Source organism: Miniopterus natalensis, chromosome 8 (genome assembly GCF_054644295.1).
Source record: "Miniopterus natalensis isolate mMinNat1 chromosome 8, mMinNat1.hap1, whole genome shotgun sequence".
NCBI lineage: Eukaryota > Metazoa > Chordata > Mammalia > Chiroptera > Miniopteridae > Miniopterus > Miniopterus natalensis.
In genome coordinates this window covers 26,652,650-26,672,084 of record NC_142088.1, presented here as the reverse complement: position 1 = coordinate 26,672,084, position 19,435 = coordinate 26,652,650, and the positions used below count along the sequence as shown (strand labels likewise).

General features: G+C 36.2%; 1 protein-coding gene across 1 annotated transcript in view; it reads right to left on the bottom strand.

The window, feature by feature from the left end:
* DNAH7 (dynein axonemal heavy chain 7) overlaps nt 1–19,435 on the bottom strand; it is a 184,497-nt gene that overhangs the window by 56,304 nt on the left and 108,758 nt on the right. Inside the window, exons 44-49 of the mRNA XM_087819982.1 lie at nt 16,661–16,991; nt 13,869–14,215; nt 12,284–12,464; nt 9,588–9,773; nt 7,176–7,339; nt 3,381–3,535 (exon numbers count right to left, since the gene is read on the bottom strand). Of these exons, the coding sequence (XP_087676108.1) occupies nt 3,381–3,535; nt 7,176–7,339; nt 9,588–9,773; nt 12,284–12,464; nt 13,869–14,215; nt 16,661–16,991 (1,364 nt within the window). The remainder of the gene's footprint in view (nt 1–3,380; nt 3,536–7,175; nt 7,340–9,587; nt 9,774–12,283; nt 12,465–13,868; nt 14,216–16,660; nt 16,992–19,435) is intronic.

Sequence of the window (19,435 nt, the reverse complement as noted above, 5' to 3'; positions counted from 1 at the left end):
TTGCACTTTGGACATTAGCTAATATTATTTTTATTATGAATTACCTATGTTATCCTATGTGCGACTTCAAATTAATAGAAAAAATATCTGCATATTATGTTCAACTATGGAGCATATTGTATTCAAAGTAGATTCAACAAGCAATTACTGAGTACCTACTAAGTACCCTCGAAGAGCCTGGAGGTGAGAGACAAACAGTTCTGTGTAAGGCCAACAGCAAAATTCTATAGAAGTTTCAGGGTTGGCACTTCATTGGCAAGGCCAAGAGACATGTCACAGAAAAAGAGATGCTTGAGCTGTGTCTTAAAGGACGAAATTTGAAGGAATTCACCACATGGCTGGAAGAGCGCGGCAGAAAGCTCGGCCATGGGCAATTGCAGCACACGCTCGCAGGCTGCCTGCCCTCGGTGCCCTGACCTCTCGCCCTCTAACCCTCACCCGCTGCAGCCTGGCTCCCTCTTGGAAACCAATAAACCCCAAGAAACCAAAGGCCAAGTCTTTCCTGTTCATGCTGTGTATTCAGCGGCACGTGGTAACTGCAAAATAAATATTTGTCAGGTGAGCGAATGAAGACACAAATGAGCAGATGAAAGAAACAGTAAACCAGTAGTTTTGCATCCCTGGTATGTTCTATGCAAGGGGGAAAGAAGCGAAGTGCTTGGAGATAAAAGTAAGAAAGTTTCAGATCAGATCTGACAGATTTTGCTCTTAATGAAAATATTTTTCATAGAGTTAATGGAAAGCCATTAAAAGATCTACACAAGTTGGTTTCTTTTTAAAACTTTTAAAACTTTTCTTATTTTATTTTTCTAGCTTTATTAAAGTAAAAAAACTGATTTATCAGCAATATTTATATGATTAATATTCTGTGCATACCTTATTCATTGGTGTAGCTAATATGGATGTACCTTTATTTTCTAGAATCTTGGCTTTCATACTTATTTTTCTTTAAGCAGCAGAATATTTTTTAATCAAAGATGATCTTATCTTAAAACTCAATATAAACAAACACAGGGGAGGCCTGCGCTGGTTGAAGCAGGGGCGCGTGGGTGACGAAGGTGAAAGAAAACCTCTTCCCTCTCCACCCAGGCTGCCTGCGAGGGACGACAGGTCAACAGCCACTGTCCTGGAACAGACCGATATCTAAAGACAACCTGTTAAATGGAGGAGTCTTCGACCGCTTGTATTTTAAAACTGTAACAGTAATTGGTTCTCTTACTTGAAGGCTAAATATAAAAAGTTTTAAAAGATGCCATCTGTTTCTCTTTCTAGAATAGATTTAAAACTTTTCACCTCTTTCTCATGACTAATGTTAGAAGGCATTGTAAATAATCATTACCTATTTTTAGAGCATTTCATTCCTAAAACTAGGTTAAAGCAACTGTAAATGACACAGTAAGCACTGGACGAAGGCAGAAGACTTGGGGACCAATTCAGCACTCCCTTATTTAGGGATACAATCTTGGCTAAGCCATGTAACTAACATTCTCTAGCACTTCACTTACCTTGTTAATAAGTGAAGTGGTTGGAATTAGTATTGGATTTCAGTTTTTTTATGGCCACAACTCCAAGTAAGAAATGCATTTTAAATCTTAATCTAGTACACACACATGTGTCTAAAACTTTTAAAATTTCATGAAATAATGCTTATCTTTACTCCATGCTATGCAGCTTAATATGTTCTATTATTTTCTATTACATTTCATTTAAAAATGCTGGTCAAGACCCACTAACTTGATTTTATCTCTCACAGTTATGACCCATTGTTTGAAAAACACTAGACACGTTGTCTCTATGGCCCTTTTCTCTCTAAAATAATTCAATATTATCATCTATATGGCTGAGATCATAGAAATCTCCAGAATGTCACAGCATGTGGTAGATGCTCAATTATCATTAAACTGGTTTTTTTTAACCTGTGTCAAGGAAATTATTTGAATATTTAAATTAGGTAATTTTAATCACTTAAAGTGTTTAAGGTGCCAATTTCTTCAAGAAATCTCTAATTCTTCTGAATTGTCATAGTTCATCATCTGTGTCTTTCTTATTATACTAATATAATTAATATACTAATATAATTAAAAGATGATTCACATAAATCACATAGTAAATCTCTAACCAAAGAAACAACATAAGTGGAGCTTGTCGGACACTGCTCTAAGTACTCAAAGTACAGTAACTCGTTTCTTCCTGACACTGAATGGCCAAAGTACAGATGGGGAAACTAAGTCTCAGCAAAGTCACTGAATGAAGCACTGAGTAATAGGGGCAGCTACTCTAATTCCAGAGCCAGAGTGCTTACCCATAACAGCACAGTAGTTCTAATAAAGGTTAGTGATATATGTCCACTTTCTATTTTTATTATAGTTAGCTACATATATTATCTATCCTAGCTATTTTAAAAAAGCAAGGCATTTGATAGTAGAGATCATATTGTCCTTTTTTGTAACTCCCATATCACTATACTATACTCTAAGAACACCAGTTGGGTGGATGGAATTGTGTGTGTGTGTGTGTGTGTGTCACACAGATTTCATTGGTAGACTTAGATTTTTTTCATTTCATGCTTACCCTAACAGAACCTAAAATTGTAATTAATATTTTAAATACTAACTCATTATTAATATACAAAAATAAAATGCCTGTGAGACCACCTAGAATATTTGTAATTATTTTCCTATGCAGTACTAGCTCTAATAGTACCTGTGATTTGCTAAATTTGTCTTGAGGCTAAATATGTTGTAGTTTCATAATTTTTCCATTTATTTGATCAAGTAAATAGTCAAATTTGATAGGTAACATGAATTTAAAATGTGACTAACAACCCCAATTTACTCCAGTCATAAATATTTTGGTTTTTGTTTTGACAAGTGTGACATGTGCATAGAACTTTATTGAAAACGCCTGACTATGTTTCCTCTAATCTCTCCATCATCAATGGCAGATAATAGCTGGCCATGTGAAATCTGTACTCACTCCTCTGCTATTTCTGTAGGATACGATGAGAGAAGAATAGATAGATAATTGGACTAATGTGTTAAAATACTTTGGGCATACCAAGTGCCCTTTCAATTGCAGATGTGGAGTTATAATGAGAACTAAAGAATGACAAAGAACAGACAAAAATTAAAACAGCTCAATTAGAGGATGCATCACAAATGAATCTTGAGACAAAGAAAATCTCCTAAACTTTTGGAACTATAATCTCTAAAGCTCTCACTTGGTTAATTATCAATAAAGAATGAAAGACATTAACAAAGTCATTACTTAAGATGAGTCTGACACAAATAATTTTTAAAAGGAAACAACCTACATCATTTTGGGAAATTGAGCCCTCTCCCGGCATTCCCGTAATGTATGCCTGCTATTCAACCACGTACCAGGAGTGCCAAACTGGATGCAGTTTTCCAGAGTCCTGACATAGTCAGGATCACTTAATTTAATTAGCTGAAGACTATTCGTTTTTTCCATGTTCTTGATCCATTTATTAGCCTGACCTTGAGGATCTATCATCAGAGGCCACCTTCTTGAGTTCCTGAAAGAGAGAAGAAAGACGATGCTGGTCAGTCTATGATCTGTCTCTATGCCATTTAATCACATGCACATCACTTTCCCACAGCTTATGCTTTATAGGACTGTTTTACTTTTTAACTTACTCTAAGAAACTGTGCTCTTGAAGTGGAGACATTTAAACTGAGCAGGCTACTAGAAGGGCAACTATAAAAGCCATCTGGCAAACATAACACAAGTCTTTTTACTTCTTTTGGAAAATTACAGTTCTCTAAATGTTAAATTACATTTTGAAAATATTTGCTGCTTTTGCTAATTAAGTCACAATGACAATGGTTAACAGTAATGGAAATCAGGAACCTTGAGTTCTTTACTAGGCCCTGCCATTAATTACTCATGTGACCTTGGGCAAACCACTTCAACCCTGAGCTTCTCTCTGCTGTCAAAAGAAAGAGAAAGAATTGAGACATCATATTTCTCTTTGAACTCTAGACCCTTAAAGAAAAGGTGAAACAGAAAGTAAAAAGTGTGATTTTATATCATTTAACCTTCATAATAGCCACAGACATCTTAAGTGTTTACACAACTGTTGACTCAGTATTTGTTTCAAAAACTTGTATATTTAATGTCACATATGTAGTTTATTACATATTTACCCAGTGATTGTGAGCTTCTTATGGACAGAAACATATTCCCTGAAAGCCAGGGTTTTGCATTATGGGAGGGCTCCTATTTACGGCTTTATTCTCACTCACACCCTCCCTCTTAGGATAAGAACAGAGAACTAGGAGACACTGGGTTACTTTCCAGGGTCTTGCGGGGTCACAAAGGGTTAACTAGTACCTGCCATCACCATATAGTACCAACCAAATAACTTTCTGCCTTGTGTAAAATGTAATTGGCATTAAAATTACTGTGGGGGTTTTTTCCTCTTAGAAGTTTCAATAAACATAATAGGGGACACTTTCCCGAGGAAAGTCTTCAAAAGTGAACACAGACAATTCACACAGAACATCAGGAGAGCAGGGGGAGAAAATAAAAGGAAACTGGGGCAAATAAAGAAAAAAACGGGGATGGAACGAGATCATACATTCAAATCAATTTCATTATAACACGAATTTAGAATTTCATTGTAGAATTTCATGGGATAAGTTCTCCCCCCAGGTGAAAATAATCATATATTTTTTAGGATATAAGTTACAGCCTGATATAAAACGTGTAGCTTATATGGTAAAGACGATAGTCGTATCCTCTAGTATCAGCATTACATAATGTAGTAGTCGCCTTGGCTGCCATAACGAAGTGCCACAGTCTGTCTTAAACAGCGTACGATTATTTCTCACAGATCAGGGTGTGGCACGCCTGGTTCCTGCAGCCCCCTCTTTGGCCTGCAGACAGCACAGCGCTCCACGCATGCATCCCTAGCGTCTCTTCCTCTCCTTACAAGATCACCAGTCCTGTTGGATTAGGGCTCTACCTTATGACTTCATTGAATCTAATTACCTCCTTAAAGGCCCTATCTCTACGGCGCATTGGGGTTTAGGGCTTCAACATACGAATCGTTTCGCGGGGGAAGAAGGAATTCGAGGGTTGATCAACTCAGTCCATAATATTTAAAAAGAAATGAGACCAAAAGAGTAGTTTCATATCTTGGATGCAGTCAACTAATAGAAGAGAATGCTATCCATAAGAAATTAAAGGGTGCGAGGAGGGAAATCAGAAAGGAATAAAACATAAAAAATACATGAAAGTCTCATCCTGTCCCACTTTAGAGATATTTTTAAGGCTGGAGGACTTGTGGGTGCTAGACAGCACTCAAGCTTCCCACAGAGGCTGAACGGCTCACTCACCCTGCTGCTGCTTCCAGTTTTCTAGCCATCGCACTTGTGTTCATTCTGGGGTTTTGGTCCAAGAGGCACTTCCTCCCCACCCTTTCATGTTTAACTCCTACTCATGTTTCGAGGTCACTTTAAATGCTAAGCAGTCCACAAAGCCCGTCTTGATCTTTTTTCCCTCTAAACTTCTGCAGTTCACCCCTATTACATGTACAGTGCTTTCACATAATGAGAATATTCTATTACAGTAATTCTATAATACCTTAACTGCACCACCCCAACTAAATTGCGTATTCCTAGATCAAATAAAGTTTGAATATGATAATTTAGTGAAATTATCTGACAAACACCATACAAGTAAACTCACTCTAAAAACTGACATTTTCTAAGAGAATCCTGGTGCACGGATCACCTCAAAGCAGAGGAAGGGACTTCCGGTGCTGACCAAGCTGAGATAAGCACATTCTCACCTCTCTCCCACTGATTAACTGGGTGAAACACAAAAGCAACTACTTGCAGATTCTAAAAAGTAAATAACAAGTGAATGGGAAGAAAGTTAAAATTTGAGGAACAACCACTAAAAAGGCGATGAGTTTCTTGTGTGGGTTTTTTTTCTTGTTATCTTCTAGCTTTGATCTGAGAACAAGCCCAGTAGGGAAACTGTGCAGCAGGCACAGGCAAAACCCAGAAAGCTTTAAACTTGACTCAGGGCCCAACTATAAAGATTAGTTTGTCTCAAATACCTAGTAGTAACTACTTTTTTAACTTCCCTTAGGTGGTCTCATCAGATTTCGTTTTGTTTTATATTATATTCAAATTGCTCATACCTCAAATCCCTGTAGAACAACTCAGTAAATGAATGCGAAATAAATTCGTAAGTCGAGATCATTTGTTGAGAAGTAAAGAAATGTGTTCACCAGAGTTTTAATTTGTGGAATAATTTTCATAAATACTACAGACAAAAATTTTAAGAATAACTAGTTTTCACATGTAGTGGTTAATTCTATTTTTAGAATCGCGTGCCTCAACCATTTTTACTTTAAATTAAGTCCTATCATCTCAATTACTGTCTCAGTAGTGACTAGCAACAAATCAAAATAGTTGTGGAACACAGAACTGAACATTTCCTACTGCTGGTTTACCTGCACTGTTCCTAGCATGCTAACACCCCCAAGAAGGCTGGCCCAATGATAAAATGCCCATGGTAATGTGAATTTGGAAATGACACAGTTGATGAGCGTTCTCACTGGGGCAGGCTGAAGGCCTTAGCTTCTGGGAGGTAAAGGTGAGGCTGGATGAGCCTCCAGTATTCTCCCAGCCCAGTCTCCATGGGATTTACCTACTAACAGAGAGATTCTAGGAATAGCAGGGACTGTTGTAAAAGCTCCAATCAGCTCATGACCCAGAAGGGCATCCATATCATTTAAGTTAGTCCCACACCCAGCAGGGACTAATACAGAATTTGGACCACCCAAAACCATCACCACCCCCAACCCATTGCTGTTCTCTTCACTAACCTGGAAAAACAAAACCCTGGGAATAAAAATTCTGGACTTCATTTACTTATGGTGGAGTTTCGCTCTATTTGCTAAAGATTGATTTAAAATTAAGCAAGTAATCTGGGTGTTTTGGTTTGTTTACCATGGTCTCTAATACTCAACTATCCCAATATTAATAGGAGAAGGAAGTGATTATTCATATTTAGCGTAGCTAATTAAGCAAAAATTTTCTTTCATACTATCAAGGTTTACTAGCTATAATTGTTTAAAAGCTGCACAAATAAATCTACTGATTAATAGAGATAATTTGTGAGAAAAATATTTTTCTTACATTATGATGATTCCATTATCAATAGAAAATGAGTCAGAAGGTAATCCAGCAATATTCCAGGCTCGAATTGTCACTGGGTCTCCCAGGATGCCCATAAGGGAATAATCATCGGAGCAGGGGATACCCCTTCCTTTGCACAAATTTGTCCACTCATTCATTTGGTTCTTTAAGACATATACAGAAAGATTTTAAAAAATAATAATGTTAGAGGTTCTTAAATGGATACTTTGCAAATTCTGTTTACACTTCACTCATTGAGTCAACAAACCATTATTGAAATTCTACCTAAAAAATGATTTGTACATCTGTAATATTTTGAACAAAAATTAAAAATAATAATAATAAATAAATAAAGCCATTGGGGAGCATGATTTGTGTTTATCAGACTTTGTTTTCAAATAAAATTATAATTTAGAAGGTCTGCTATGTATTCAAATAAAAATTAATTATATACAATGTTAATATAAAGGTTAGATAGATCGCTTACTTATAAAGCCATAATTTTGTATATGGAAAAAATAATTGCCAAATATTATTCTAAAGTTTCACCTGATAAAATAGTTGGAGAATACCATGTTTTTCTGCATAGTTTCTTTAAATTACAAATAGCCAGAAAACTTAGTACAATATTATTATATAAAAGTAAATCCAGTTTGAATTGGTAGGGGACATAGAAAACGTGTGTCTGGCTCTCACATGCCCTGGGGGAGGAACCATGGCGGGGCTATTAGACACCAACAAGGATCAGGACATATATTGGAGTTTGGGATACCCCACATGTGATGTTCAGGAACCAAAAGGATACTTCAAATCCAGGTTCACACTCAAAGAGTCAGAAATCAAGGGCCAATCTGAGGTTACAGATGAAAGAATTCACAAATAGTAAAAGACATCACCCGGGAGAAAACAGGTTAGGGAGAGGCACACAGAAAGTGGATCTATGTGTTGTTGGTAGCAGCCCAGGGTGGATGACGGCGCTGTGTGAAGTGGCGCCGGCTGAGAGGCCATGGTGGGCACTACCACCTCCCTCAGCTTCCTGCTCAGTAGGTTTGACCAACATCCCCTGGGTTTGCACAGGAAAGGCCCTGACAGTGAGGGGACTTGATGGCTTTTATGACCTGGATCAGCCAGCTATTTTGCAGAATGCGCCCTAATTGTGTCTATGTGATGTTCCCTCAAGATTCAATTCATGTCATGCACCTTTGGCAGGAATATTACAGAAATGGTGCTGTTTTCTTCTCATTGCATTCCATCAGCAGTACATGATTTCAAATCGTTCACTTACTGATGTTGATTTTTATCATTTAATTAAAGTGTTGTCTGCCAGGCTTCTATCTCATAATTACATGATCTTAGGTGTGATTAAAGTTTCTCTGGATAGTGGGACACAACACAAAGACAGTGGGACAGATGAAAGGCGGAACTCTGTCACAGCTCCAAATGAGAAGCAGCTGGGACTCAAGAGGGTGCACCTGGATACAAGGCAGAACTGCAGGACGCAGTATAGTACAACGAGCGAGGCTTCATGGGCTTCTGGGGACTGAGTATTTAGAGTAATTCCAGAGACACAGCTAAGAAGGGGTCATCCACGGGTATCAGGTACCTGGGGGCCTCTGGGAGTTGGGTATGTACCTACTGTAACCTTGGAGTATTAGAGCCCGATAAGGGACATGGTTGTGGTAAGGCCTTAGCAAACTGCCCACAACAGGGAATTCCGAGTTTTTAATCATGATTCAGAACTGAGTTAAGACAGTACTTATGAAATATTGTATTACAGCTTCTCCACTAAGTCACTCTTTTCCCCTTTCCCTTTGTAATTAATAAGCATTTTGTGGGAAGATATTTTGAAGCTATGTAAATATTCTAAATTTTGTCAGGTACTCATTTTTAAAATGTATTAATATATGTCAGTATAGATTTATCTTTTCCTATTTTTGTCTCTCTTTTTTTTTAATTGAGATATGATTGACATACGACATTATATTAGGCAAGCTCACTTTTCCCTTCCCTGAAGTTTCAGTCTCTGAAGTTTATTATTGAAACTCATAGGGACTAGTTGATCACACACACACACACACACACACACACACACACACACACACACACACAAAGACTGATACCTTTTTACTTGTTTAGGAACTGAAATTTCATCATTAGGGTCTACCATTTCACATTACATTTTAAAAGTAGATCTTTTTGTTTCTAAAACAATTAGATTTTAGGAGAGTATTTATAGAGCGCCTTTTGGCTAATTCAGAGAATAACTTAAATGCACAACTAGAAATCACTTTAACACATTTTGCTTCTCACACTTACCAAAACAAACAAACCTCCCTAAGATTAATGTTGGCTGTCATGGGAGGGTCAGGAAGAGACCTTAGAAATCAACTGATAATATCCCTTATCCCGTACCTGCCGATAGTGCGAAGTAAAGGCTCCTAGGTAAGCAACAAGTCCCGAGGAAATGAGGATATCACCTGTCAAGTTAATATACAACAGCCCCAGCTCCAGGGCTGTTTGGCTCCATCGTGTTTTCTCACCCCCAAGGCCTCCAATCAACTGCTCGGCTCGTTCCAGCTTTTTGCTGCACAAGTCAACCTCAAAAATAAAAGTAAAATTTTATCAACATCCACAAGTACAATGAATTTTAAAATTCTTCAAGATTTTACCCTCAGAGATAAATTATTTTTAATTACAAATTTCTGATTGGAATTTTTTTAACTCTCTAAAAGAAAAATGTGAGATATCTCATTATGAATACTGGGAAGTTTTAGAATTTTTTTCATAATAAAGTATGTACTTTAATACAATTTATGAAATTCATAATGGTATTTATCATATAATGCAAAGATAGTTCTATTTAAGGAAATGACCTGTACTATGAGACACTAAAAGTTAAGCAAGCAATAAAGGACATTCTCTTGCAAATATATATGTTTTCCCTCCATTTTAATAATCTAAATGCATTTTAATATTCTCTGAACATTTTCCACTCATTTAACTAATGGCTGATTTAATAATTTTAAAGGTTAAATGTTTAAAAGTTTTAATAATTTATGCTTACTTACAAAGCACAATTTTCAAGTTGTTAAACTGTATCAACCTACTCAGACACTTGCAATTAACCTTAAATTGGGGCATTAATCAATAGCTGAGAGCCTACTTTGTGCAAAAGATTATTAACCAAATTTGATTATACATAATTAAGCAATGTGATTAAAAAATAAAAAAGGTAATTGCGAAAGTAGCAAACTTGAGGAAAAACCATCTCAACCCATGCAATAGCAATACTACAGTAGAATACCTGAATTATTTTAAAGTGATTTAGCATCATTATGTTTGGAAGAAGATAATATCAAGTAAAGTTTATCTTAAAGTTCAAAATTAAATAATTCACATGAAAAGAGGAAGTAAATAACTGATAAAAATAGAGACCTTTAGGTTATTTTGTAATAAGAATGTGGCTTATACTTTTTCCTAATGCTATTAAAATTTATATTAAATAATTGCTTTTAGATTAAAAGATATAAAATACTGTATCATTTTATCTAAAGATAGATTTAAAAAAGCAAAAGGTACCTAGTTGGCAATATTTTTTGATACTTCCTAAATTTAAACCTTTTTCTTTTAACTTTCCCTTTTCTAACAGTTTCTGTCTTCCTAGTTTCTTCATCATTATTCTCTCAATGATGTTGAAATGTTAAATCAAATCTTGGACTATAATAAAGAAACAAGTAAGCAAAAATATTTTAGCTAAAATTTCTCCTCCAAAAGCAGATTTTTAATGCACATGTGAATATATCTATTTTACATTACCATAATTTTTAACATTTTACTTTGAAAAATAAAAATTTCAAACATACAGTTGAGTCGAAACATATTTAGAGTGAGGAACAACATACTATCTATTATATTATGTACATTAAAACTTATCACTTGGAAATCATGCCCAATAATAGGTCACATTTCTAACTATTAGTACAGTGTCCCATATTTGCACAAATGTAGTAGTATATGTGCACATATACTGTAGAAGGAAGTAGTCTGGTACCATGGCAAAGAGCATAGCTATTAGAGTCAAATTGCCTGTGTTCAGATCTTAGCCTTAATGGTTAGAAGCTGGGTTGACCATGGACAAGTTGCTCAACTTCTCTGTGCTTTAGTTCCTACAAAAAGGTACAAAAAGATTACCTCTCTCAGAAGGCTGTAATACATGAGATAACACAAACAGTGCCTTGCACATAATAAGCACCCAACAAAATTTGACTATTAAAAGTATTTTGACTTTTTTTCTGGAGCGTAATCAGTCTTTAGCAGTTAATTTTTGCAAACAGGATCACTATGTAAGTTACAGCAATGTTTGTAGTCTTAAAGACATTTCAGTAGACACAGTGTGGTTCTGTGTATTGATTTCTAATCTCAGCTTTGCCATGCACTCTTATACAACCTAAGTCAATTAATGTTTTGGTTCCCCATTTCCTTACCTACACTACGAAGGATAATTTAAATTATCTGGCTCAATATTTTAATAATTCAAGGCAGAGATGATTGGCATTTTTTTCTTATGGTGTGGGGAAAGGGCCAGAACGTTAATATTTTAGGCTCTGGGCCCAAGAGGTAAAATCGAGGATATTATGTAGGTACTTATATAACCATTTAATATGTAATCATCAAAATATGTCAAAACCATTACTGTACTAGCTTGTGGACCATAAAAATGGGCAATGATGAGTTTGGCCTGTGGGCCACAGTTCACCAACTCCTGACCAGCAAGAAAGGAGGATTGTTGTGTTATATGCTCGCATGAACATCATTTTTATTTACAATAACTGACAATTCGCCCACATTTGTCTATATCATCCCATACCTGGTTTTCCTTTTTTTTTTTTTTTGTAAAATATATCTTTATTGATTTCAGAGAGAAGAAAGGAGAGGGAGAGAGAGAGAGAGATAGAAACATCAATGATGAGAGAGTCATTGATCGGCTGCCTCCTGCATGGGGATCTAGCCCACAACCCGGGCATGTGCCCTGACCGGGAATCGAACCCCGATCGTCTGGATCCTAGGTCGATGCTCAACCGCTGAGCCACACCTGGCCGGGCCCATACCTGATTCTCCAAGTCGGCCTTCTTTTCTTTATTTTGTTCAAGCTTTTCCTGAAGCTTGGCCAGCTTGTCCTGAACTTCATGCAGGGCTGCCTGCTTTTTTCTAAGACCGTCCATGGCGATTTTAAGCTCCCCTTCAGCTGCAGCCAGTTTTATCTTTTTAGGAGCTACTATTTTTGCCACTCTGCAAAGAGTAAAATTGAAAAATGAAATATACACTTAATATTCCTCTGCACTATCACGGAATTTGCTTTTCTAATATCATTATTATAACTCAAAGCCCGTCTTTATATACAACCTATACTGATTTCTATATTCTCTGTTTCATCTAAGAATCAAACCCGATCCCAGTACATAAGAAATGACTGTTAATACCAAATATGCATAATGCTTTCAAATAAGTAATTGTTTTTTTACCAAAATAATATTTGATTATTGCCTGTGTGGAATTTTAGTGATTTTGCAGGAGAACAGCATATTCATGTAAAATATTATAGTGTTTGGGGAAAGTAGCCTAATTCATTAAGGCTTAATTCTGATGAGGAGAAGGGGAGGTATTTTATGTGTCATTTTAGTTCTTTTTTAAATTTCAGAATATACTCTTAAATAAAACCCAATTTTCTTATAAGTACGTATGTTGGTAATAAAAGGGACTATGTAGGAAAATGGATCTAAATTATTTTCTCTATCTAAGAAATGGAGTCAGTCATGTTATCTTTCTAAACAAATGATAAAACATTAAATTAAAATTTATCATTAACATAGTATATCATGGTCCCAAACATATAGAGCATGTAATATATATGTACAATGATTCGTATCATGTATGCATTTGAAAAACATCCTGTAAAAGTTGCTTTTTGAAGAAATAACCAATAATTTTTACTCTGTGTATATGCTATAAATGGTTCTCATACAATCATCAGAAAAGGCTCCTGGTCTCGTAAAGAATATATGAGACCACACCAGTGGTTTTCCATCTGTGGCCCAAGGTGTGCTCCTCCCCTTCAGGGAGCCCATGAGGTCCCCCGACGCTCGTCCACCCAAACATCTGTGTGAGGCTGTATTTTCTTCACATGCTTCAGTCAAAACAATATATTGCAACAGATGGAAGAAGGAGACTTAGGAGCCTAGCTATCTTCTATCAGAGCACATATTAAAGAGATTTGCTAAAATATAAAACACCATCACCCTTCTCATAAATTGTCTTGAAAATGTGAATTTTTAAAAAATAAGTTGTGTTAACATGTAATGTTTTCATTGCTATGTTAAAATATATTCATAGATATCATTTAAAAATTTCTCAGTTTTAATTTCTAATATGGTAGATAAACAAAAGTTTTCTGAGGTCTCCAATAAATTTTAAGAGCGTAAAGGGCTCCTGAGTCCAAAAAGTTTAAGTACCACTGTATTATACTATTTAATTGGTATAATCTTGCCTCCAATAAATATGTAAGCACATAGCAAGAATTAGACATGATTTTCTGAGGTTACTCTCTCACTGGTGTAGCTTTTAAGTTTCATACTGTCTGACTGACCAAGCTTGGAATAGAATATACCAGTTCATTTTCTTTTTGTAGGTACTTACTTATCATACGAATCCATTGCTATGACCCATTTGCACAGACCTTCGGCTGCTGTGGAAGCATTTCTAATCTTTTCTGGAATAAAATCTGGATTTGGAATGTAATTTTTTCTTATGATGTTCATGTAAGCTGGAGGGATGTTGTCTTTGTCATATTCATGAAGTGACTGTAGAAATCGAATGTCACCAAGAAGTCTCTTAGCTGGACCCCAGAAATCCTCTATTTTTTTCCCAGAGCCTGTGGGGTCAGGGATCTTGTCAGCTTTGATGCCTTTCAGGATGCATATAGCTTCCATAACAAGCTTGACACCAGCAGGCGGACTCTTCATGGACTTTACCACGGTAATGTCCTTGAAAAAAACATGTTAATTATTAAAAAGGAATAGTTTGCTTATGCATCATTTGTAATTGGTTCCTATTTTCAAACCAAGCTGTAAGCTACAAAATCTCATTGTTCATTGGGTAGAAATGGTGACTATGATAGAAGCATTGTCAAGAAGCATTGAGAAGTTTGTCTCCCCAAAACATTAAGAACTAAAGATAATGATGGAAGATACTTCATGTAAGATTACTTATGACATAATGTCTACTTCAAAAACACACAAAAGAGAGATTTGGCTGTTACAAAGTAAGAGTGTTGTTGCTTCTTAAGAACTATAAAAGATGCAAATGTTAGAAAAATACAAAGAAATTATAAATATGAAGATTTATAATCCCATCATATATAATTAACTATTGTAAACATTTTTGTTTGCATTCTCTGATGTCTTTTTCTATGTATATGCTGTATTTTAACAAATGGAATCATAGTATATATAACATCCATGCTGTTTTAAAACCTATTTCAATAACAATATATAGCGAACATCCTTCCATGCTAGGAAACCTATTCCATGTTAGTCTACCCATCACCATTTTTAATGGCTGGACCACCTTCCGATGTATAGATATGAACCACAATTGACACCCTATCTATGCTTTTTCCTCTTTTTTTTTAACCTTTAAAATTGCCATACTGAATTAAAGACACGTGTCCTTTATTTTTAAAGCTTTTAACACATATTCACACACTGCTCTCCAGAAAGCATAAGGGTGCCTGTTTTACTACATACACCCTTAGCAACATCTGTAGGCATTCTGATAGGCAAAATAAGTCTCATCTTAATCTGTGTTTCTTTCAATACAAGGGAGGTAAGGTAGATTTTCATATGTTTATTGACTATTTGTATTTCCTCTTTGGTGAATTACTTCTTTATATCAGTTTACTATCTAATCTTAGAGCTACTTTTTTTCTTATTTGTAAGAGATTTACATAGAGACATATTAATCTTTTGTTTGCCATATAATTCAAATACTTTTCCCCAGTGTTTCTAAACTTCTGTCTGTAGTGTATATACCAAACAAAATGTGTGGGATTTTTTGGTACTAAAATTTATAACTTTTAAAAAAACTTTCCTAATCATGAAAAATACAAGATTATCCAGATCCTATGTATTACAAATAATATTGCTTTGTTTTTTTTCTGATTTTTCTCACACTTAAGAAATACTGGGTTCTAGCCTGTTTAGAGATTACAAATATGACTTACATTTTCTACTATTTTATAATAATATAACTGTTTATAGTTAAATTCCGGTCAGTCTGAAATATATTTTGGAGTAAAGAAGGAAGGAAGGCTCTAACGCTCTCTCCCTACCCCACCCGACAGTTTAGCCTAGATTCTCCCACACTATTTTTAAAAATTCATCTTTATCTTTCTTAATTGAAATGTTTCCCTTTCATATCTTAATTTTCTTTTAATCCTCACCCGAGGACATTTTTTCCATTGCTTTTCGGAGAGAGTGCAAGGGAGAGAGAGAGAGAGAACATCGATGTGAGAGAGACACATGGACTGGTTGCCTCCCGACCAGGGCCGGGTTGAGCCTCAACTGAGGTACGTGCCCTTGACTGGAATGGAACCCGGGACCCTTCAGTCCGAGGGCCGATGTCCTAACCACTGAGCCAAACCGGCTAGGGCTCATATCTTAATTTTTAATATTTGATTTCACATTTTACCAAATCTAAGATACGCTATTATAAATATAATGTAAGCCATATTATTTGACATATCACACACACAAAACAACCCACTGACAAACATTGACGCAACATAGTTAGCCCTCCATATCCATGGGCTCTGCATTCGCATACTCTCATTATTTCCTAAACAAAACAGTGTTAACTATTTACATAAAATTTACTTTGTATTAGGTGTTGTAAGTAATCTAAAGATGATTAGATTTAGAGGATTTGCATAGGTTACACGCAAATACTACTCCGTTTTACATAAGGAACTTGAGCATTGTAGATTTTGGTATCCGAAGGGGGTCCTGGAAGCAGGTTCTCCCCCCCCCCCCACACTGAGGCACAGCTGTACTTTATCACACCTACTGTAAGGTGTATCCCAATCGTAAAAGTGTCTAACTATGAAAAGGGCACACCTTGGAATCAAAATATATATTTGGGTCTAATGCCTCTGTTGATTATTGTAGTTGTTCTGCAAAGTTCTTGAGGTAACAGTCCTTTCATGGAAGTTGTAACATTTGGGAGCTTTCTTCTTTCACAAAATTGTCTTAGTTATGCATGTGTATTTCTTTTTTTCCCCAGGTGAGTGAGGGAATCATTTGCCAATTTGAAAATTATTTTAACTGTTAATAGTGGAGCCTACGTAGGAGAGACAGAGCAGGCTGCAGCACACAGCGGTAAGGACTTCCTCGCGCCGACGGCACGCTTCCCAGCCCGCGGGGCCGTCTTACCTGGGCAGTGAGAGTATCGAGGGCAGAGAGCGCCGACTCCAAGATGGGCAGCGCCCCCGCCAGGTCAGCGTCACACTCGTCTTTGATGGCTTTAGCAGCCATAGCTTGATCATTTGCTACTATCTCATCAGCTTTCACTATTTTTTCCGTTTTGGCAACTTCTATAGATTCCCTTTCAATGATTTCCATCATTTCATCAACCTCTTTGCTAGCAACTTTTAACTGAGGATGGAGAGCCTCCAACTCAGATTGCATTGTGGCTACTTGAGATGCAGCAGAATCCAGTTTATCCAAACCCACTTCATACCTCTTCTTCATTTTCATTACTTCACTGAAAGCAAACAGATAAAACAAGGTCAGTTGGCAAGCTCTGTACCCTACTTTAAGGAAAAATATTAAGTGTTATTGAGCTTTTCAGGCTTGTTCAAGGCATAACTAAAGGACTGATGTAAAAAAAATTCCACATATATTAACAACTTGTCAAAAAATATAAACTCTAGAAAATTGGATTGTGTGCAATTAAGAGCAGATAGTATGTCTTGTTCATTTTTGTATTTGTAGTACCTAGCGCAATATCTAGGCACATAACAGAAATTCAAAAAACAAATACACCAGGTCTAATGCAAGGAGCCTCCTATATCAAATTAATGTGATTCTAAAATTAGTCAGCTTGTTTATTCCAACAACACTATTGCTCCTTAAAACCTTCTTATAATCATTTCTTTCAAATAGACTTCAGCGCCCAAAATATATTATTATGAATGTTGCCAAAGGTGGCAAACCATTTTAAAATGTATTCAATATCTGAAAATAGGAATTTTTTAATAAGGCAAAAGTAACAAAAAGAATAGATAATAAAGCTCAACACTTTCACTGTAGTGTAAAAAAACCCCCACCATTTATAAGTGAGGGCATGCCACATTTTTGTCACATGTTGATTCTCCTTGAGTTAGCAAAATATTTCACAGTAGTGGCAACTGGGGATACTGGATGCATGATACTATATTATCAAGTTCAATTTCAGGTGAAACCTGGTAGAGCAGGCGCAGGAAAGGTCTCCTGCAAGCATGAAGCAATGTCAGCATTTTGGATCATCCCATGGGACGCTTTGCTAGCTAAACCACTGGTTTCTTGGCAGATAACCTAACTTGCTTCTAGGTTACAGTACAACCTGGCTATAGGCCCTGGTTGGGCGACTTGGTTAGAGCATTGTCCCATACACCCAAGGGTTGTGGGTTTGATACCTGGTCAGGGCACATGCCTCAGTTGCGGGTTCGGTCAGGGTGCATATGAGAGGCAACCGATCAATGTTTCTCTCACATCAATGTTTCTCTTTCTCTCTAAAAATCAATGAAATCCTCAGGTGAGGATTAAAGAAAGAGAGAGAGATCTGAAGGCTTTAGCTATTACGAGAAGGGTAACTGTAGGGGGAAATTCTAGTGGAGGTAAAGAAGAATTAAAATAAAAAAAGAAGATTTGAAAGTCAAATAAGAATATATAAAAATGTCTAGAAAACTATTACTTTCAACCTTCCTATAAGTTTGTGTCTCATTTTTATAACCTTTTCCCCATTAGGACAGCCTTCAATTTGTGAGCATACAATCAAACAGAGCCATAAGTGATATCCAACATTTAATCAGAATTTCCACAAGTTTTTGACTCTCTTGGATGAGAAAATATGAAGAAAAAAAAGCAAGATTCTATTAAAGATCATAATTTGACATGCAAAGACAATTATCTTGAGAGCTAAAGAAATAATAAAATTCAACCAAGTCATGTAGAAGCAGCCTTGGGAGGGAGTTGTAGGTTTCACTAGGAAGATGGAAAAAATACTAATGGGATAATTCAAATATGAGGTTGTGAACCACTGTGACTAGGAAAGCTATGGCACCCCAGCAGCGGAAGGCATTGCAATAGTCTCCACAAATGCAGGTGAAAAGTGTCCAACTGGATCCAGGTAGAACCTGGCCAATATGGGAAGGGGCTTCAAAATGCCTGAGATCATGAGTTAGCCGCAGAAGCATCTAAAATTAACTAGAAATGTATGCAAAAATCAAACTCATAGCATTACTATTTTTTGTGTGTCAAGGAATCTATACACATTTGCTGTTTTAAGTATTTTTAAAATATTTTTAAAGGTTTGGTCTGTTAGCTTAACAGACTAGCCTTATAGTTCCAACATAAATCACATAATGGAATATTCAGCCACGAGAAAGGAGGGCATCCTGACAACATAGATGGACTCTGAGCACAGTATGCTAAGTGAGATAAGTCAGAGAAAGATAAGTACTGTATGAAATCATGTATGTGGAATCAAACTAGGTAGATGCAAAAAATACTAATGGTATAATTCAAATATGAGGGTGTGAACCACTGTGAATAGGAAAGCTGTGGCACCCCAACAGCAGCAGGCATTGCAAGTCACACCTACAAAAAACAGAGTATAAGGGTGGTTACCAGGGCACTAGGTGTGGGGGACAAGAGTGATGGTGTTTAAGGGTACAAAATTATAATGAATAGTAAAAAATCCATATAGCTCTAATGCATGGTAAAATGAATATAGCTAATGATATTGTACTACAATTATATAATGTCATAAATAGCAGTACAATGACAATCATACTGCAATATTAAATGTATCAAAGTAACAAGTTTAAACTTACACAATGTTACATGTCAAGTTATTCAATAAAAAGGTACTGCAATATATATAAATTGTGTAACTGAGTAGTAGAGTAAGATTTGTGTTTTTAAGTAAAAATCTCATTAAGTTTA